This window comes from Pezoporus occidentalis, unplaced genomic scaffold, assembly GCF_034315485.1.
Source record: "Pezoporus occidentalis ecotype Australia unplaced genomic scaffold, CSIRO_AGI_Poc_V1 ctg3, whole genome shotgun sequence".
Lineage (NCBI taxonomy): Eukaryota > Metazoa > Chordata > Aves > Psittaciformes > Psittacidae > Pezoporus > Pezoporus occidentalis.
Genome location: NW_026914940.1, coordinates 10,830,291 through 10,851,900, shown reverse-complemented (window position 1 = coordinate 10,851,900; position 21,610 = coordinate 10,830,291). Strand labels below are relative to the sequence as shown.

General features: G+C 42.3%; 1 protein-coding gene across 1 annotated transcript in view; it reads left to right on the top strand.

The window, feature by feature from the left end:
* Positions 1 to 658: 658 nt before the first annotated feature.
* FER1L6 (fer-1 like family member 6) overlaps positions 659 to 21,610 on the top strand; it is a 55,644-nt gene continuing 34,692 nt past the window's right edge. The window contains exons 1-14 of the mRNA XM_062627376.1: positions 659 to 681; positions 2,017 to 2,159; positions 4,718 to 4,844; positions 5,465 to 5,519; positions 5,615 to 5,746; positions 6,477 to 6,539; positions 9,500 to 9,578; positions 10,761 to 10,917; positions 12,071 to 12,257; positions 13,810 to 14,002; positions 14,901 to 15,250; positions 18,390 to 18,498; positions 20,191 to 20,371; positions 21,263 to 21,383. Coding sequence (XP_062483360.1) covers positions 659 to 681; positions 2,017 to 2,159; positions 4,718 to 4,844; positions 5,465 to 5,519; positions 5,615 to 5,746; positions 6,477 to 6,539; positions 9,500 to 9,578; positions 10,761 to 10,917; positions 12,071 to 12,257; positions 13,810 to 14,002; positions 14,901 to 15,250; positions 18,390 to 18,498; positions 20,191 to 20,371; positions 21,263 to 21,383 — 1,920 coding nt within the window. The remainder of the gene's footprint in view (positions 682 to 2,016; positions 2,160 to 4,717; positions 4,845 to 5,464; positions 5,520 to 5,614; positions 5,747 to 6,476; positions 6,540 to 9,499; positions 9,579 to 10,760; positions 10,918 to 12,070; positions 12,258 to 13,809; positions 14,003 to 14,900; positions 15,251 to 18,389; positions 18,499 to 20,190; positions 20,372 to 21,262; positions 21,384 to 21,610) is intronic.

Here is a 21,610-nt window from a genome sequence, read left to right as displayed (position 1 = left end):
AGTTAGTTAACTTTGGTTTTGTTTTAGGCTTAGGCACTCAAAGCCATTATCTCCCACTGCCATTCCAAGCACTGTCCAGTTTACCATTAAGGAAGAACTTTTGTGTATGTTTCCTCTGTTACTGTGGCTGTTTCACCAGACCTTGATTGACAGCAAGAAAAGACGTGCTGACTCCAAGGGTCATTATTAAACATTGGTTCAAGCCTTTAAAACCTTCAGGAACCTGGAAAAATTAAACTGCACACTCCAGTGCTCAGAGATTTTATTTACACTCCCCAAGCCCTTTTGGAATGATGAATCATGCGGCTTAAAAACACACACTTTGTAAAGGGATGAAAGATAAGAAAACTGTGAAGATAAACAAAAAGCAGTCAGTCCTTTCCCCAAAAGTAAGGGTACAACTGTGCTTAACTGCCCACTTCAATCTCTCAGGAGGGCAATTGCAGGACAGCTGGCTGCTTCCCACCCCTTCTCCAAAATCTTGGGTGGAAAGGGGCCTTCCATGCGCAGCTCTGGTGCAGAAAATGGTGTTTCTGTTCCACATTGCTAAGAATGGAGGCTGTGCTGAGCCCTGCTTAGGGGCAAAGGAGAGAAGTTTCATCTTATTTCCACAGCCTTCCTCTCTGCAGTGTATCAGCTCCTGCCTCGACTCCGGAGTATGGCAAAGCAGAAGTTGGAGCAGTAAGTCAGGTGTGAATTGGAGACTGTTAAAATTAGTGTTGTAATCAGATTTGTTTTCCGCTTGCAAAACTCAGAACAGTGTTGGTGTCCTAGTGCAGGACTGGTGTTTGCGGCCCCTGACGTGGAGTCTAACAGAGTTTGGTGGGTTGAGGCAACTGGCAACTAAGGAAAGTCTGTTGGCTATGGGTGGAAATAGGAGACACTTTGTGGAGGGGAAAATGCTGAATGATGTTTGTAGAGATATTTCCTTTTGCCCCCCTCTATAAAACCAGCTCCACAAAGCACAACAGCTCTTTTTCCCTGCTTGCTGAAGAGCTGAAGTACCAGTAAAAGAGTAAATTGGGAAAGGGACAACCAGCACAGACCTGAACAGCCAACATTGGCACTGCTGTTATAAGCACTGCGAGAAGTACTTATCTTAGTTCAGCAGCTGTGCTGCCTCCTGCCTTGGAGCCATGGGGAGTTTTGCCATCTGTTTGCTAAGAAGCAAGAGTGCACCCTGAGTCCTTGCTGAGTGTCTTGACATGTTTTATCTGTGATGGCAACCAGAAAGGGGCCATGCTTCTCTTGCCTGCATCTTGCCCTACAAACACACTTCATTCCTGGATGACTATGGGAGGTTCCTGGCAAGAAGTTGTGGTTAAAACTGAGTGGAACTGGAGGAGTAAGGGAGCCCTAATGAAGCTATAGAGCATCTTCAGCCAGGCATGATCTGAAAAATGAACTCACCAAGCTTTAGCTAGATTGGCTAGTTTTAAGTTGGATCAATTCCCTAATCCAGTATAGGAAGAATTGTGAGGCAGAAAAGCCCCACACTAGCTGGGGTTGATGCTGGGTTTAAGCATCTCTATAACACAGCTTGAGCACAGCTTGAGGAGAAACCCATGTTCAGGCCTGCTCATGGATTTGTTGTTGGAAAGGGCTGAGAACTAACTAAACAAATGGCAAAAGCTGTTGTAATGTATGTGCCACTGGTACAGTGGGTATCCTCACCAAGTAAGTTTATGCAAACACTTTCATGTTTATCTTAATTCACCAGAAAACTACTTTTCATCTGGAACCTGTAATTTATGAGAAGCTTTATCTTTAGTCTTCTCACAGGCAGAAGAATTAGGTGTAGGAAGTCATTAGGTTAAAAACTTATCTCGAATTTCCTTTTTTTTTGCCTCTTGTCTTGGTTTGAAACAAAATGGCCAAATGTTCAGAATAAACAAAATTAGATGAAACATAAAATCAACGTTTTCTCTTGTTTGCTTTCAATAGAAGGGAAGTCAAAATATAACGATTTTTGTTGGAAATCAAAGCTCCCTCAAACAGCTCCTTGAGTTAAATTAGAGTTCAGCACAGAAAAAGGTTTGAAGATACACTGATTGCTTTGCTTTACTTTTTCAGAAAGGGGCTCTTTGCTGGCATGAAGCTGAAAAAGAAGAAGAAAAAAGGCGAGAAAGGGTTGACTATTGCAAACAAAGATGCGCTGGGTAAGGCCTCATAAATCAATATTGGAACTGGGAAGAGCAGGTGAGGGATTATATTATATCTAATTTCACGTGAACTCATTTGAATTATGTCTTAGGGCTTAGTATTGATAAAAAGGGTGGTAAACTCTTTGACACTCCTGAGTAAACAGAGAGCTAGTTCTTTTTGCATTACCTGTTTCCTTAAGTACACCTTCAGATTCTGTGAGTTCAGAGCGCTGTATTTGGTAAAGTAAAGCAGAAATGTCGGTCTGACTCTTACCATAGAGAGATTACATGCTTTTGAAAGTTTTTTTGTGCTCTAGAGATAGATAATTCATTAATTAAACAGGGGAAGTTTAGGTTAGACTTAAAGAACAAGTTCTTTACTGTGAGGGTGGTGAGGCAGTGGAATGGGCTGCCCAAAGAAGTAGTGAATGCTCCATCCCTGTCAGTGTTCAAGGCCAGGTTGCACAGAGCCTTGGGTGACATGGTCTGGTGTGAGGTGTCCCTGCCCATGGCTGGGGTGGGGGTGGAACCTGATAATCTTAAGGTCCTTTCCAACCCAAACCCTTCTGTGATTCTATGATTACAGGTGTATAATTTCTCCAAAAGATCTGCTTCTTCTAGAAAACGTAAGAACACAAGCTGAGTATGCTCTGATGGCTGGATGGGCTGTCTCAGTAAAGCTGTGACCTTCACTTAGTAGCAATTCTCCTCTTAAATGTAGAGCAGATATTTTATTTTCATTTTTAACTTTAATAATTATATTTTATTTTTAATTAATGTGGGCACATCCATAAGACATGCAGAGTCTCCTATTTCTTTTCCTAACAGACCATTACTTTTCAAGCTAAGGACACATCTGCACATCCTACCTCTACCATTCTCCTGTCACCACAGTCTTGCCATTCACCAAAACTGGTAGTTCAGCCACAACAAAGTCTTTACCTTCTGTAGTTTTACTTTGCAGCCAGTGATGGATTTTAAAAACATGGACTATTGTGTGTTTAATGCAGCCTGTGAATTACAGAGTTGTAATAAACCAGCCATGTGTGTCTTGACTCATTCTTGGGCAGAAACAGGAATACATATTTGTGCCATGAACATTATTTAGCTAAGAGCAATGGTCCTTACAGCAAAGGGTTTGGGCTTTTGGAACAGAGGAAACTAAAGTCCATTGAACTTCTTACTAATTATAGATATGTTGGAGTTTATTTATCTTCTGCTCCATGAAATATACCATGTTCTACAAGACAGACTATACTATAATTTTCTTCAAGTTTTCCATGTAAGCATTCAGATTTCTCTTTATTTCATATGATTCTGTTTGAATCAATGGATAAATTGGAGTCCTTCTGCTGCACCTTCATCTATTTTATTAGGGTCTTTGCTGCTGATGTTTGTAACTAGCAAAAATACAGCAAACACCAGTTGTCTCTTGTCTTCACTGGGATTGGGTTTAGGAGATCTATTGTGGGAATATGTATCAGGGGAGTGTTGTCACTGAACCATTTGCATTTTCTGTTCCTGGATTCGTACAAGGGGAATAATTCCTACTGGTTAGTTATGCACAAACATATATATGGTTATTGAGGGAACAAAAGGATAGCAATTCAGATAGCAAAATGTCAGGGAAATAGAGATGTAGTAAAGGGAAAAAAGCATGGCAGAGTTTACATCTCAACAGAAACAACATGGAACTCACATGGTGATGCCTGTCCCCCAGCTGGTGGGAAGTTTCATCTGATTTATCCTCAAAGCAAACAAAACAGACTACTACAAGCCTATAATCAAACAGCATGCACTAGAGTAAACAGGATATGGAGGGTAGTCATAGGAACTTGATGCTACACATGCAAAACTATAGGCAGATGCCTTTGCCTCAAGGGCTGAAAATTATGGGATGCCTACATGGATACAGAGACAAATTCACCTTTCCTGTGTTCCATGGAGGTTGGAGAAGAGCCAGTGGGGCAGTTGAGGACCGTATATGTTGCGTGAGATTGCTAGTGGAGTAACTTTGATGGAGCTGGTTCATGCCTGGCTGCCTTGAAGCACAAGCAAAGTTTGTGTCTGTCTGTGCCTGTCTGGTGGTTTTCCTCCCTGCTACTCAGGGGCTTGTGGAAGCCAGCTGAAAAGGAATGTTCAGACCTGGTAAGAACTGTCCAATGAATTTTACTGTACATGGATAGTCCATCACCAGTTTCTAAGCACCTCTCAAGTGACCATACCTTTGTAAAGAGACAAGGAAACATCACAACCCTTAGTTTAGTTTTGTAGTGGGAGCACAGTGCCATAAAATGCTTGTAGAAAATGCACTCATGTTTCCTTTCATTTGATGCAAGGTTACCATAGGGTATTGTTAGGCAATTTATCTTTACTGTTGCAGGTACAACTTGGCAGCTTCTAGGCCAGAAATAACTGATGCACAATACAAACCACTACTGTATCACTATTTGTGATACCCAAATAATTAAATCTTCAGTTCATGCTGATGAATTCACTGCTGTGTTTCAAGTTAGGTTTTTCCTAGTAAAAATCAGAGGTGGTTTTGATTTCTTGATTGTTTTCTTCATCAGGTGATCATGATGAAAGTGCAAATCTTCAACATGGCACTCTTAGAAGACAAGAAGAGGGAGAGGAAGACCTAATGAACAGTGATGCGTTGTCCAATGTTTTTGGATCCCTAAGCCCAAAGAGGAAAAGGTGATCCCTTGTGTACCTTACCTAACATCCTCCTAAACACCATTTTCATCCTTCTTAGGGATGATGTTGCCCTAGGATAATACATCTGCTGACAGAAAATCCATTTGCTGACAGCACTCTTCCCTTCACTCCTGCTCTCACATGACAGAGTGGGATGTACTTGTCAGCAGAATAGAATCGGTTCAAGACAGATTATTACTGTATGCTATCCAGTGCAGGGAGAGATTGAAATGGATGCTGAGAGTGCCTCAACTGTGCTCATGAACTCTGCTAATGAAAATGATCCAAAGGGGACAGCAATCTCCATACCCAAGAGCTTGTATAATTGTTCTTTTCATACAGAGAAGGAATGGAGTCAAGTTTAATAGGATCAGCAAGAGAAATCCTTCCCATGTATGGCAGGTAGCTGTACTGGTCTGCAGATGTAGAACATTTTCCTATTAGCAAGTATACAAGAAAGACAGAGATGATCTCTGCTGATAAAATCAAGCATAACATTTCCCAGCAAAGCTACCTGCCATAAACAATGCTTGCTTAGTGATGAAAAGTCCTACCAACACATGTCCAAGTACCAGCTCTTGCCTAGAAGTGCCTAATGACTTGTTCTGTCATTTAAACAGGGCAAAGCTGATGGCCAGAATTCATGAAGAGGAGATGAAATCCCAGAGCTACCAGGTGAGCAGGATGTGCTCACCCTTATGTGCCTGTGACATCCCCAGGCAGGCTGGACCTGAGCCCTGGAGTTTGTGTGGTGTCCTTGTGCCCCACAGATTGCCATCACCATCATCGAGGCCAGGCAGCTGGTGGGTGAGAACATTGACCCTGTGGTGATCATCGAGATAGGTGATGAGAAGAAGCAAACAACAGTAAAGGAAGGCACAAATGCCCCTTTCTACAATGAGGTAAGTGTTTTCTTTTGGAGAAGGCACTTTCTTCAATGGCTCTGGGTGGCCTCCACCACTGGTAGCTCAAAATGCAATGAACTAAGTTTGTGGCACCCTAGTGTCTGAGCAGGGAGGTCCATCCAGGAGCTCTTTGAATTTCAAGCTCAGCCAAGAACCAGCAATAGCTCCCTTGGGTTTAGCTTTGTTTGCTCTTTCTCTTCTCAAGCACTGTCCATCCCCTTCCCAGCACTGTCCACTGCATCCTGTCCTACTGCCACTGCCTCTGCATTTTTTCAATTGATCCATTTGGGAGCTTTGTCTAAACTTCCCCCTCCCCCTACAAACCTCTTTTTTTCTACCATTTCACTGTTTCAGTCTTTCCTCGACATATGTTGGTCCCAGCTGGTGATAAATGAGACCAATACAGTTGCCCAAACCAATCTTTGTGCTTTCTTCTGCCTCCGGTGCCTTTTGGCAATACTCTCTGATGCAGGATGAGGGCCACAGACATTTGTGAAGGGCAGTGCTGTGCAGCCGTGCAAGGAGGAAAGTAGAAAACAGATCTGGGCCACAGCAGACATGATCCAGGGAGCAAGGAAAGGGTTTTGCAGTGTCCATCACTGCCTCCCCAGTACACCGAATGTCTCATGGGGGCTTTGTGCAGTAACCCCAAAAGCTAAACCATGGTGCTGACTGCATGGCTACCAGCGCAAGGACAATGCTGATCTGCTGTCCCCTTTCCCCGCAGTACTTTGTGTTTGATTTCGTTGGACCGCAGGTGTTCCTGTTTGACAAAATAATCAACATCTCTGTAAGTACCTCAGAAAGCTTAGCACAGTAAGTAAAGGTCATTGTTGTCAGCGTGAGAAAGAGGAGGAAAAGCAGCTGGGAGTGATTTGTAGAAACATTACCCTAAAGGAATATTAAGTCCATTTTCGGGGCATTCATTGCTGGGTTGGCAATCTGCAGGGTAGAATGTGAAAATTCAGTGGGCATCGTCTCACTGTTATGACTTATATCACAGAGTATGGCCCTGTATGTGTTTCTGACATAGTTTGTATCAGCACAGTACTGAGGAGCCAGCTCTTGTGAGATACTGCTGCCTGGGGAATGTATAGTTATATTTCTCCGAGATATGGCCAGTCTTTCCAGTCTCAAATTCATTTGATAAGGATTCCAAATATCTGCTGGTGGCGGGAGGAGTGCCAGCTTCCTGAGCGTGATGGGGGTGTGGGGAAATGTGTTAGAATTACCTGCTGTAAATCTGCACAGCTTCATCAGGCTCAGCAAATGTAATTGATTTATAGATAATGGAGGTGTAACACTGACAAATAAAAAGTCATCTAGCCAAAAGCTACTTTAAAAACCCCAACAAAGTACCTGGTGCAATGCTTATGTATGCTACTTTAAACAGAGATTCATTACTTTGCAACTTAGTTTTGGAGAATGCAGTATATCAGGGGAATAGAAAGAATAGAGGAAATATTTGTGTGTTTGGAGTGGAGAAAACCCTGAGGGGTGGAAAGTCTCCCAGCACTTGCTTAACCATTTCACCTAAGGAGAAACAAAGATTGGCAGCCTCCATTGCCAGCAATTGCTCATGCACCAAATTTGCTTAATCTGTGAAAATGAACTCACCTGCATGTGGAAGCTCAAGGAAAATGAAATAGATTTGTGCTGTTGTCCATTAGGGCAGCAGTTAGTCGAGCTGCATCCAAACCCTGCATTTGAGGGGAAAATGAGATTTTCAGTTTCTCAGCACCTGGTAATTAATCAATTTTTTTTCCTTCGTTTATATCTTCCACTTCATTCCAGCAGTCATATAGTAATGCCGTATTAAAACTGAGATGATGCCCTTTTCATGCTAAACCTGTATCTCCAGTACTGAAATACTCCCCAGTTTCACACTGTGCCAGCTTGTCCTCATTAAGAAAAGCTGAAGAAAATACTCTGGTCATCTATAGAGTCAGTCAGGTGTGAAAAGACACAAACCTTTAATTAGATACAATGTAGATGTGATGCTCCCTCTCTAAGAAGACAAGAGGTTTTTGCTATAAGCTTCATGCTCACCTGCTTTGTTAAATTAGAGAAAATATGATTAAAAAAAATTACTAGGAAAGATGCAGAGCATTTAATAGAAGCTGTGAGTTATTTCCTCTGTGGTTAGAAGCAATGTGTACTACAGGGAATGGAAACCCTCACTATTTCAGTGGGAACAGTGAGCATTTACCCAAGGGCGCCACATTCTAGTCCAGCCTCATAGGAGCGAGGATCTGGCGCTATGATGGGACCTGGCATCATTAAGGATTGAGGAAAAGGAGCACCAGTGCATGAAGCATTGGCTTCACACTGACTGCTCTCCCATGTGCATGTTGCTTAACTTTTAAGCTTTAATAGTAAAGACTGCTCCTTTGCCCACTCTTGATTTTTAAGCCCTAGAAACTCTTCCCTTTTGAAGTGAGGAATCACCAAGGGCAACTGAGTGTGTTCCCTAAATCACAGGGGCACAGTGGCCCCAGGCTTTAGATGGGGAATGACGTTCTGTTGCAATGAGAAACCTGAGTTTTCTAGTAGAGCTTGATGAAGGTGTCAGTGATCTTTATGAGCCAGTGATCTTAAAGGTCTTTCCAACCTATCTGATTCTATGATTCTGTGTATGTCTCCTCCTCTTGAAAAATGCACACAATGAAGTCACATGAAAAATCCAGTGCAAAACCATGGAAATCTTGTATCCCTAGAAAAGATGCACAGGTCCAAAGCCAGGGTATGATGTCTTCCAGACTCCTGAAATGCCCTCAGAAGTTTGGTTGTTCAGCTCCAGCATTTAGATGGACCTTCTGTGGATGTGAATCCCATGGGCTTAGTTTCTTTTTGCAGTTTAGCCAAGGTGTTAGAGACAATTCAGCATGCTTTCAGGAGCTTTTCCACAGTCAAGAAACAGGTTTCAACCTTTTAAGCTATTCTGAAACCAGATCAGATGTATTTATTGATTTATTGAGAAATTCAGTTTCAGAGCCAGTCTTTCCTTAGAAGGTGTTTCTAGACTCTGCCTTGTCTGTAAAGTGAAGCACATGCATGTATTTGAAAACCAAGCACAGAAGTAATTAGATCCAGGAATCATGACATAGGAAAATTATTAATTAAATTTGAATTAAATTAAATTAAATTAATTACTTGGCAGGAAGGATAAGGAGACAGGCTCGCTGGGGTCTGCTTTCTTTCTCATTTACATCTATATGACTTCTTTGGTTTCAGTAATATTGTGGGGGATAAATCAAAATGAAGTCTTTCATGTGCACACTGACATTGCAAAGAAACACTCAGTTCGTTCTCCTCTGGGTGTGCTCTGTTCTTATGGCAATTCAGCTATTGCACAGAAAGTGATAAGATTTCTGCAGCCCAGTGTGAAACCATTTATGCCCCATGTGCTTATATTAATTATGACTTATTTATAACCGCCAGGATAAGTAATATAACTGCATCTGCTCTGAAGACACATCCATCAGATTCCTGCTGTGTATAATCCTGGGACCTGGAATGAACCTGTCTGGTTCCACCTGGATGCAACTATGTTGGTTTCTAAATTAGTATAATATTGGGTAAAGGATAGATTTCAAATGCTTGCTATATCTTCTGTGGCTATGTACACCTAGTTTTGGATGGTGCTGGAAGTTGCTGCTTATTACCTCTGAACCCAATGGGATCTTCGGATTGCTCTTTCTTATGCTGACTGAGAAGAAAGAGCATCTTTAACCAGCCTTTTTCTGACAGGTTATGCACAATAAACTGATCGGGAGCATGCTGATAGGCTCCTTCAAAGTAGATGTGGGGACGGTGTATGGTCAGCCAGGTAAGTGGTGCATTTTTGCCCTTTTTGTCATTAAATGAGAGGTGAGGCAGGGAAGAAGAGGAGAGGGAGGTGTGCTGCTTTTCCACTTAGATGATTGTGGTTTATGCCAATGAATAACTGCAAGGTTTTTGGAAGGGTTGTTTTCCTGTTCGAGTACCAGAGTATCAGGCAGATTTTTGGCAAAAAGTTCAACACTGAAAACACCTTGACAAGTGGGAAGCACTTATGAAGGATGGCTTTTCTTTAGGGGGTCAGAGTAGGCAGCTGAGTGATCTACAAAACCTAATTCCATTCATTCATCACAGAGCATCCAAAGTTCTGCTACATGTGTTGGAGTGGGAGGGGTGGAGGGAATGAGAGCTGGATTGAGTGTGGAAGGAACGGTTAGGAGAGCATGAGACGAGAAGAGGAGCAATGAGAGAGAGAAGATGCCAAAAAGGTGATCATGATCCATTTTCAGAACTGTCCGGTGCCTGAAATTTGATGCTAAGAAAAGATCACCTACCCTGGTTTTGGCCTTTTTTTTACAACCATCCAAAACCCATTCATCTTTCTCTCTTTCACGATTGCTCAGGGACCTTGTATCTTCTCAGTCTTGGGGAATGAACATATTTAGGCCACTTGTTATAGATGTCACACAGTTATGCAAAAGGTAGAGTCATTCAGGCCATCCTCTCTTCAGGGCTCCTGCAAGAGTCGATAGAGAGAAATGGCTTGACTAAAGTGAGCAGTCTGCTTCTTCCTTTGATGGCTGTCCACCCTCCTTTCTCCCTTTCTCAGCTGGCTGCCAATGTTATGCCTGGCCACAGGTCCCAGCAAGGGTTTTGCTGACAGAGGTCTGAGACCTTCAATCAGTTCTCATCAAAAAGTTGGCTTCTACTCATAAAGCCTTAATTCAGCTGCTGATATCTCACCCAGCCTTCCACTGGTCTTTAGTCACTGATGTCAATAACCATTGATGAAAGTGAGCTTGTTCCTGATGAGCTCTAGATCAATCCTTTGTTTGCCTTTTTGGTCACACAACAGTTTGAACCCTCTAGATGTGCCTGGTAAACAAGTGTGTTTCTGCATTATCCTTCTGAAAGCACCGATGTTTGCAGTGCCCTTTCTGGGAGTGGAGAGGAGAAGTATTTGCAATTTTAGCATCCTCTATTTGAGTGTTTAAGTTTGTTCATCTTACAGGTCATCAGTTTTGTGACAAGTGGGCACTTCTCACAGACCCTGCTGACATTAGGACAGGAGCCAAGGGGTACCTGAAGTGTGACATCAGTGTGACTGGGAAAGGTGATGCAATACAAGCTATGCAGAAAACAGCTGACAGTGAGGAGCAGATTGAAAAGTATGGCAATGTTTTCTTTTTTACTGCTTTCTTCTTTACTAAGTGTTCATTGCTCGTTGCAGGGGGATTGGACTAGATGACCTTTGAAAGTCTCTTCCAACCCAAACTATTCTGATTCAGTAGGAGTCCTCTACCCTCCTTTTAGTCCTTTCTTCACTAACTTAGGGTAAATAGCAGGATAGCAACGTATACCTGGATGTTCTGATGTGCTCAGGGAGAGTTTCTGTAATCATCTCAACTAAAATGAAGGACATGTTAGGGTCACATCTCTGCAGCTGATAAGGCTGACCGTGCTCAGTGGATAAGTGCCAGGTTATCCCTGACAGAAAGTTCCTTTATCTGAAACCAGTCAAATATTTCTGAAATATTTCTGAAGAGCAGTGAAGTAAGAAAAAAAAAAAAATAGAGGAAAAGCTATTCCTTCTCCTCTGTCAGATGTGTGTGCATGGATTCTTTCCATATCCTTAGATACACTCAAGGGTATTAGCATTCTCCTTGTAAAATAGAGACGTTTACAGTTGTAAAGTATGCTGCCAGCATACTTTAGATTTTACAGGAGCAATGTTTCTGGTCAGTACTGACTTACTGGACCATGCTCATGGAGTGTCACCAAGAGGATGGAGGGCTGCAGCATGTGGTCTACAAGGAAAGGTGTGAATGGGGTCATGGTGGTGGTTTCTCAAGCCCTAAGGAGAGGAGGTTCTGGGGTATTCTGTATGAAGAGGGCAGAGCCAGACCCTATTCAGAGGAACAAAGCAGAAAGATGAGAGGCATTGGATGCAGGTTAGAACAAGGGAATTTCAGAACAGAACTTTATTTATATTTACCATGAATGTGGTCAAATGTGACAGGGACCCAGAGAGAGTGGGGAATCTCCATCCTTGGAGATATTCAGAATTTATTGGACAAGTTGCTGAGGAACTGGGTCTAACTGGGCCTGGTTCTGTATCACAGACAGGTTTGCTGAGTGATGCTGTATCATTTTCTCATGGTAACCAGAAAGTGTTTAGTGTAGATGCAGAAACAGATTCATGCACATTTTTGTATCTTCTCGGGATGCAAGCTAACTTGAGATAACAATTTTATTAGAAAAAAACATCACTTCACTGTCTTAGTTTTCAATGTTCAGGAAATGGCTTCTTTATTCTTTCAGGAACCTCTTGATCCCCAAAGGTTTTCCATCTGAAAGACCGTGGGCCAGATTTTATGTGAGAATCTACAAAGCAGAAGGACTTCCAAAGATGAACTCTAGCATCATGGCCAATGTCACCAAAGCATTCATAGGAGACAGTAAGGACCTTGTGGATCCCTATGTGGTGGTCATGTTTGCAGGTCAAATGGTAATTGGGATCTTCTTGATCACAATGCAGAGTTTCTTTCCCATTAGCTGTGCTACAGCAGGTGATTATGCTGATATCCTTTAACTTGTAGTTTCATAAATTAAGTAATACACACATTTCTGGCATCAGAAAGAAATTTGTCAGTTCTTAAATTATACAGGAACAAAGTGATAGAAACTCTTAATGCCAGTTCATCTAATATCAGCCTCACAGCAGGAGGTTAGATTAAGGCAGTGGGAGGGGAAAGAGAATTTTATAGATCTGTTGCTTAAACATCAGGTTACAAGACAGCAGATTACCTAGTGTGGTATTAGGTAAGTGGTTCTGGTCTACCTAGAATGAAAAAAGGAAGCAGTGAAAGAAGAAAGTATAGTTCAGTCTGGATTTTAGGGTGGTGTATTGATTTCTGAATTATTCTGCTGTAATTCAGGACTCTTGCAGATTTTCTGTGGGTAACAGAAGAGGAAGCATTTGATTGATTAGACTCTGTCTCAGTGTTGCCTGGCTTCTTTGCTCCCTGAGGTCCTTCAATATCAAACATGGTGCTACAGAGAGCTGCTGAGAGGGGCCTTCTGACTTTGGTGGAAAAGGAACATGGAGAGCTCCAGAGGCCTGGTTCCTCTGGGCTACATCCATTAAACACCATGCCAGGGAGCTTGTCTTGATTCTTGGTGTAAAGAAGAAATAATAAACTGGAAACAATTTTAAGCCAGCAACACTTTCTGTGTGCAAGGAAGTCTAAAGAAGAACTCCAGTTAGTCCTTTACAGATGTTTCAGACATGAGAACAAGGCACTTGGTGCTGAAAATGTGGTTTGTTGTAAATCCAAATTGGAGAATATTACATCTCCAACTAGTATGTATTAAAACAGTCAGACACATGCAGCTATCTTAGGTTTAAGAGAGGGCTGAAGAAGACACAAAAATAGGTCACTAATGTGGGTTTGCACCCTGGTGTGTAAAATATTGGTTTAGAGTTTTTAGTTCTCCCCACCAAATGTGGAGGTAAAAGATGGTGATATGGGTCTGCCATCTCCTTCAGGCTACAAGAAATAACGCTGGTTTCTACCTCCCTGGGACACAGGCATATGCCCAGAATGTGAGCCACAGTAATCATATTTTATACTAGATAAATTGCCTCATTAAGGTATTTCCATTGGAACATGCAGCCTGGCAGCTGTAATGAATTTAATCTTTTATGAGATGAACTGTGCTACATTACCATTACCCAGGTGTTTCAAAAGCCATTTGAAGATGTGCAGTTTGCAGCAGAAATGCCAAAGTCTGGCTTCACAGATGTGCTTTGTGCACAAGGGCCCTATTCCCGCCTCTGCTGTGTGCAAGTGAGAATTCTTCAGACATAATGTGGTCTTTTACTAGCAATGGATGGGAAAGTAAACAAGCTGATAGAAAAGCTGAAGTACTTTCAAGATAGGGTATTTGTGCTTTAAAAATGACTGGAGAGATATTGCTAAGTGCAGTTTGTGCTATACTCGTTGCCATTCTCCAGAATCTGATCCCTCTGGTGTTAAGTTTGTTGGACTTCATTTCAGGGTCGGACAACAGTGCAAAAGAACTGTGCAGATCCAGTATGGCACGAACAGATTATCTTTAAGGAAATGTTTCCTCCACTCTGCCGAAGAGTCAAAATCCAGGTCTGGGATGAAGGCAGCATGAATGATGTGGCCTTAGCCACCCACTTCATTGACCTGAAGAAAATATCAAATGAACAAGATGGTGACAAAGGTAAAGGGGAAAATGTTCCAGAATATGCCCCAAAGAAAAATCTACTTGCCTGGAATCTGGGCATGGCTAATCCCATTTTAGAAATGCCCAGAGCTCAAGCAAACATCCATAGTTTTTGTTGGTTCTGAAAAACCTTCTCTTGCTTAATTTGGAGTTATATTACATTGTGCTCTACCACTGGTCTACCACTGACTTTCTTGTTACAGGGCTGCTGCATAATTTGGTACTTTCTTTGTGACTGTGGCAATAGTCTAGTCTGTTATGGATGACTCATGTACATTTATAGATTGTGCAGGTTTCTGTCAGTCAGTGAAAGCCCAAAGTGCAAATAACGGGTAGAGCAGGCCTGTGTTTTTGACCTACCCAGTAAGAGCAAAGTGTTTAGGTAAGGCTCAGCTGGGTGTTATCACAGCCCAAGGAGGAACATGGTCAGTTATCACAGCTCAACAAAGTAACTCCATAATTTGGCAATTTGAATGTGTATCTGAGTATTTAATCAGAAAATAAAAGATAAAACATATAAACTGGGTAGTGACATGGGCTTGGAAAGAGATTTGACAGGGTGACAAAGTCTCCATTCTGCTTTCGTCATGTTTCAACCCTCAGTTTATGGGAGCAAGCTCTTTTTACAAGAGATGCAAATGCCCAGCACTTTTGGTATGAACACCTTCTGAGAAAGAGCTCCATACTGGCAGAGTCCCTGGGACTCTGGGACAAGGCTCCTTGAGGCCTAAGAATTGTCCTCCAAAAGAGTGCTCTATATAAGGTGGTCCCCACCTGCATAGAAATGGGTCTATGTTTGGCTTTTGGTGTGCAAGAGGCAAGATTTCTTGGAGCACACAGTAAGGAGTGCATGTAACACCTAACAGAAATGCCATAAAAGGTACTTTGTCTCCAGGGTTTTTGCCTACTTTTGGGCCTGCCTGGATCAATCTGTATGGCTCACCCAGGAACCACAGCCTCATGGATGACCACCAGGAGCTTAACGAAGGTTTTGGAGAAGGGGTCTCCTTTAGGGGACGTCTCTACATTCAGATTGCCGTGGAGATACTTTCAGGAGGAGCCCATGAGTCGAAGTTTTCAAGTATTATCAAGGATATCAAATCGCCATCTAAAGATAAAGATTTCAAAGCACCCAAAGGAAAGGACAAAACTGAGAAAGCAGGAGAGGATCGCAAGTCAGCTTCTCCTTCAGATAAGGTGAACTCAACCGAAGTGGAAGTCGAGCCATTTGATGTGCTTTCAGAGGTCGGTATGAGAGAAGAGGTTGATTGACATGTGGCTGTAAACCTTCAAGGGTGGCACTGATGTATTTGGATTCAGGTCATGCAATACTGCTTTTACATTCTTCCTACAGCTTCTGCATGCCTCCATAGTCTTGGGATCTTCCCATAATAATGCAGAACAAATGGCGCATTAATGTATACCTGTAAGGCATAAAAATATTTCAAGCAGGACTTGGTTTCCATAAAACTTTGTCTCCTGTCCTATTGTCCCATATGCATCCATGTGTTCCTACTAGAAACTCATATGATCTATCTGCTAAATGACAATATGATTTATCTGCTAAATGACAGAGGGCCAATGGGGGCAGATGGCAATTATGAAGTCTAATTTCCTACATCCGAGAAAATCAGTAGTTTTCAATTGGAGTCAGTAGGGAATCACTCACATAGGATTTGTACAAATGAAGAGAGATACAGCCTAATCTGTTTTATCTCCTCCTTTAACCCTGCATTGTCAATGTTTTAGATTGCTACTCCCTTTAGGAGAGGGGCTGCAAATCACTTGCTCAGTCTCCACTGGAGTTTAGTGATGTTACTTTCCTAACTCCACCTGTTGTACTGAGTTACATTGTGGGAAGGTCTGTGCTACGGTGCTTTGAGAAAGTTGTGCGGTTGAGGCAGAATATGTGGGCTCAGGTCCTGAGCCAGTCGTGAGCTTTGATTCCCTGCTCCATCACATCACTTTCTGGAAGCAACAGCACATTGGTGCATATGAAAGCTCCATTTTTTTTTTACCCAATAAATAGGAAGGAAAATATTCTCATAACCAATTTTCTTTCTACTTCAGTATATCATTGGTCAAAATTTTGGCTTTTATAGCGGGAGTCCCACTTCAGTGCTTAAGGCACTCATATCCTTTATTAGATCTAATTCGTGGTCTTCTGACACCAACTCTACATGTAAGTAGGAGGACTAATTATTTTTTGGTCTTGATGCCTAGCCTTGATAAGTGCTTTTCCTTGACCTGTGCTCTGGCATTGCTGGTATGAGTGCTAGCTGAAACAGGTCAAGGAGTGTGTTAGTAGAGAAATAACAAGGGTATTTGCAAGCTAATTGTGTGAACCTGTGCCCTGGTCTTGCTTTATATACTCATAAAGCTGTCTCTCAGTTCTTCTCTGAAGAACGTGATGGAGGTGACATGAAAATAAATGTATTTCCATATAGATTTTCCTTAAAATGGAAGAAAACCATTATTGTGAGTGTCTCAAACATTATGGTCTTAGGTGCTAGCTAAATACTCCAGGTAGAGGAACAAACCCTGCTGTAACACCAACAAATATTAAAAGTGGCAAAAAGGATTTGTCTCTGGCTACTGTGCCTCACTTTCAAATACAGGGTGAATAAAAGGCAACAACATAATACAGTGATGCTTGATATTCTTTTGGTTTTAACATTCAATGATGTTTCATGCTACAGTAGACACAGTAATTGTATTACAACTCTCTGAAAAGAAAAGCAGGAACTGAAGGCATTACAAATAAGGTGAAAAATGTCTCATAGAGCCTCTGAGACAACAGAGGCAAATTACCCAGCCCCACAGCACAACTTTATTGACCCATTCTGGCAGCAAGAAGATATTAGACATTTGCAATTTCCTTTCTTTATAAAGGGAGATAGATATGTGTGTCGTAGTCTCTGATCCTCAGCATTATTAGGCATCCTATACTTTGGGTTTATGTTGAAAACCATTATGGTGCAGGGAAGCTAAAGTTACTCTGGTGCTGCAATCTGTTTGTGGTGGTAGCTTTGATATGTGACACTGCTAATCCATTCACCGAAGACCTATGCCATTTTACAGTGTGTAGCAGAGGTTTTTCAAAATTAGGAGATCATGGGCTCTGTCAAAAGCTGTTTCTGATTTGCAGAAGTAAGGGAAACAAATATTAATACACAGCTATGTTTTATTCATTGCCTCACTCAAGCAAAAGTAGCTAGTACTTATCTTGCCTAATGGGCTTCAGTACGCTGATGTCCATGAAGTGAAACAAGTAGGGTTTGCTTTGGAGAGACTGTGGCAGTCACGGTATAAATGTGAAGAGAACTCAGACCATAAAATGTATCTCCTTTGAGCTTAGTCTTTGTTTGGGGCTAATAACTTGTTTTGTTGATGACTCAGGAGCACTAGAGGTGTTAGCTGGCTTCCTTGAGTGAGAGTGTGTGCCAGGGACCAGGAGATGCTGGGTCTCCAATAGATTTAAACAGTGTCTAGCAGACCCATGAAACTCCACAAAAAGCCTTTTCACTTCTCAGCATTTGCTAGTGCTGAGACCGTTTTGTTCCTGTGCTTACAAATTCTGTCAAAAGCTAGAAACGAGGTTACTGGGCTATTGGTTTCTGTGCTGTGATGCCAGGGAAGGCAAAGAGAAGAGGACGGCACCCCACCCCACTTTTGGGCCTGTGTTTTAAAACACAGTGGGATAAACAACTTGGCTTCAGTAGGCTTTTGCGCAGGGCTACCATCTAAAATGTGGATACCAGAAATCTTTGTGTCTTACTGGTGTCACTGGAGGCTGAGTGTCAAAGTCTTGACTTTGAGCATGGACAAAGCCTTGATAGTACAAACACATGGGCAGTAGGTTCAAGTCATCCTGGGGAAAGCAGAGCTGGGCAAGCACCCCCTCCCTGGATGCATTACAACGGCAGCAGTTACTATTGCAATGCGAAGAAAGACTACTGCTACACTCACTGATAAATGACTTATACCAGGATGGTGATGTTTTGTTGCTGTTGCACTAAAAGAGTGCCCTTGAATTGCCATAGGCGTATAGTTTGGATGATGGTATAAGAGTATGTGAAGATGGTGAAGCCATTTAATAGTGAGGCAAAGTATGAAGTGAGGGGTAGTGACTTTTATGTAATTGGTTATGATCTAACTGGACAATATTGCAAAAGCAAAGTCACACAGGCTTATCTCTTTTTCCAATCATATCACTTTCTCAGAGAAGAGATATTACTTCTTCCTGCAAATTGTGCCTCCATGGAGTGATGTATCTATGACAGTAGCACAGCTGCTAGAGACTTACAGAGCCTCCTCTGTGCTGTAAAAAAGAGTAGAAGGTGAAATAAATGCTTTTTTTTTCTGACCCCTTCTTATCCAATAGATCTATGAAGAGAAATTTGAGGAATTCCTTCTCTTTGGGACATTTTTTGAAGCCACGATGATTGATAGGAAGCTTGGGGACAAGCCAATAACCTTTGAGGTTTCTGTTGGTAAGTGTAGGTTGGTAAGCTCTTCTCCAAAGCAGAGAGGGACTGTCAAGAGCAAGGGAATGCTATGTGTTATTGGCAACTGTGTCTCAGTGTTCAGGAGTCAGCTTCAGAATAGGACTTACATTTGAATAAACCCTTGATCTTCATTTCTCTGGACAGCAGTCAAGCTGGGCATACTGATACCTGGCTGTCTCTACTCTGAGATGCCCTGTATTAATGCAAATCCTCTCTCCCACTATGTACAGCAGCTCACTCAGCATTTAGCCTCCTAATCTCTTGGCAGACAAAACTCAAGTAATTAACTTCAGGGCAGAGTTCATTCTGTGGTGCCCATTAAAGTTAGTCACTAGCTGTGAAGGAGCCCCTTTGGAGGGAGGATCCATGTGGACAGTCTTAGCCAACCCTGTTTAGCTACATGTGGGTCTGCGAGTCTAGCACAGAGGTCATGTACAGCCAAGCCTCAACATGCATGCACCAGATTGTGCTCTAAGATCCTCCTGGTAAGTCCTGTTGTCTTTCCAAGTAAAGCAGGTCTGTAGAGTTTGAGGGGCCTCCTCATGGTGAAGCTGAATTGTCCCCAGGAGCAGACTGAAGAGAAAATGAAGGCATTTTCATGAATGTTGAGTGGATAGATTCAAAGATATTCAAAGCTATTCAAAGTTTCAACTGTAAGGCTATGTGCGGAGGGGGAGATGCCTGTAACAAAAAGGGCAATCAATGAGCGATACTGATTCCTGCTGCAACTTAGGAAGCAGAGCTGAGAATGTCACTAAACTAATTCGTATAGTTGGGCAAGAAATTCTACTGAGTCTTGTCAGAATTAGTACTAAAGATGAATCTGGCTTTCAGTTCTGAAAGGTAGATATTCAGACCTGAATATGTACCAGCTACCTGTGCAGTTGAAATTTGGATCCAAATTTGGCAAATGACCATTATTACATGAAAGGCTGAACCAAAAGTTCAGATCAAGATGTCGTATGGGGTGATTTAGTCCATCCTTTTTCTACAGGGGATGTTTTCTGCCTGTCTTCCATAAAGGCTGTAATTACCAGTCTGATGGATGCACCTCATTCCTAGTGCTAATAATTGCCCTTTAAGGCAAAATCCTATCAGAGAAGGTGGTTGTGTCATTAGCAGAGCTGTCTGGCATTAGTCTTGAAGCTGAGGCCTCAAAGCATTGTTATTACTAACTCTGCAACTCTGGTATGCAATTTGCTTGTCTGAAAATGAGGTTTAGCACTTCTGAGACCAGACTTTGAAATGATCATCCATATGTTGCAAAGAAGACATACATTTACTGTGTAAATCAAACATGCACTGGGGCTCCCGGGTCTAGAAATTTCACCAGCAGTATTGGTTTTGCTTCTGAATTTCTTTAGCAAAATCAGAAGGTCCTGGGGTATAACCAACTGGGATTGCATCACTTAGTGATGTGGGGTAGTATACTAGGTACATACCTATATTTCACATATGGCAAATAAGGAAGCACTGTCCTGGAGTCTGAAAAGTCACTGGGACAGACATACCTTGTCAGGACCTTTATAAACTGTGGTATGGCCAGAACAGTTAATGAACAGGAAGAAACAAGTACTTTCCACTGCTATGACTGGTCATTCTGGGTGTTCTTAAACCTCATTTAGTTTTATCCCTTCCAAACTAGTAATCTATTCACTTGTAACCCGGTGTCTCTAGGTAACTTTGGGAATATCACTGATGGGGTATCAGCAGGAGCTGGAGGGAAAAAGAAGATACATGACGGAGAAGCAGAAGAAAGTTTGCTACATGAGGGGGAGGATGAAATTTCTCATGACCTGGGAGTACCCCTGATATCAATCACACCCCCCGAGAAGCCACTGATCACAACTGGGAACAGGTAGGATCTGTGTTTCAAAAACTCACCATGCAGGACTCTGGTTCCTATTTTATAATCCTGTGGGACTCATTAATGAACCCTGTCAGCACTAAGCAAGTTGTGTGAAACAGAGGCTTTAAAATCCTTAATTACATCTTGCACAACGGTAAATTTTCTAAGCTTCAGTGAGGTGAATGAGCTCTGAGCCATTTTACACTCATCTTCAGATCTTGGCATCATGGGCTTTTGAACTTCTGGTGTTTGTAAAAGGGGTGTGTTTACCAGCTGTGCATTGGAAGGTTTTAGGAAAGTGTGACTCCTTCAGTGCTGCCCCTGGTTTAGAGTCCTAGACTGTGATCACAAGTAACATCTACCCAGTGACCAGCTGTGCATTGGAAAGCTGATGAGATTTTAAGCCTTGCTTCTTTCCCATAGAACCACAGACTGGCTTGGGTTGGAAGGGAGCTTAAAGACCATCTAGTTACAACCCCCCTGTCATGGGCAGGGACACCTTCCACTAGACCAGCTTCCTCAAAACCTCATCCAACCTTGCCTTGAACACTTCCAGGGATGTGAAATCATCTGGATTCCCTTGTTGCTTCCCAACATTAACAGTATTTCAGGGCTTCTCTGCATGCCTTTTTTTGCCTGGTTTTTCTCCCACCCTGGAAAGCGCTGAAATTAGATCCACTGACTTTCAGGGATCCTACAGAGAGCATAAGTGATCTTTGTGTTTGTTCTTCCCCATATTTACTGGGAAGAACCATGGCTGGTTAGCACATGTGAACATGTCCTGTTGTGTCTTCAGTTTCTGTCCTGTGAAAGAGCCCAAACAGTTTTACTTTCCTATGACCCACCCCCCCCAAATTCTGCTCTCACCTTTACAATCTGTTTCATACTTTGTTCTCGCAGGAACTACCAGTACCTGCCATACAATGAGAGGAAGCCCTGTATCTGTGTCAAGAGCTACTGGGGCAACCAGACCTTTCGTCTGTACTCTTCCAACACCCTCGAGAAAATGGCAGATCACTTGGTATGTGGCAGCCACCCTCCCTGGCTCAGCAGAGTATGGCAGTGAGAGGTCAAGTTCCCAAAACAGGCCTTTAAAGTATTCTCTGACTGCTCTCTTTGCTGTTCATTTTGTGAAAGAGTAACTGATATCAACCCCTTCTCTTTCTCTTTCTTTCCCCCTCCCCCCCCCAAATTGCTTTGATCTGTTAGAGTGAGTTGAGTATTCCTGGCCACAATTTGTTAATTTCT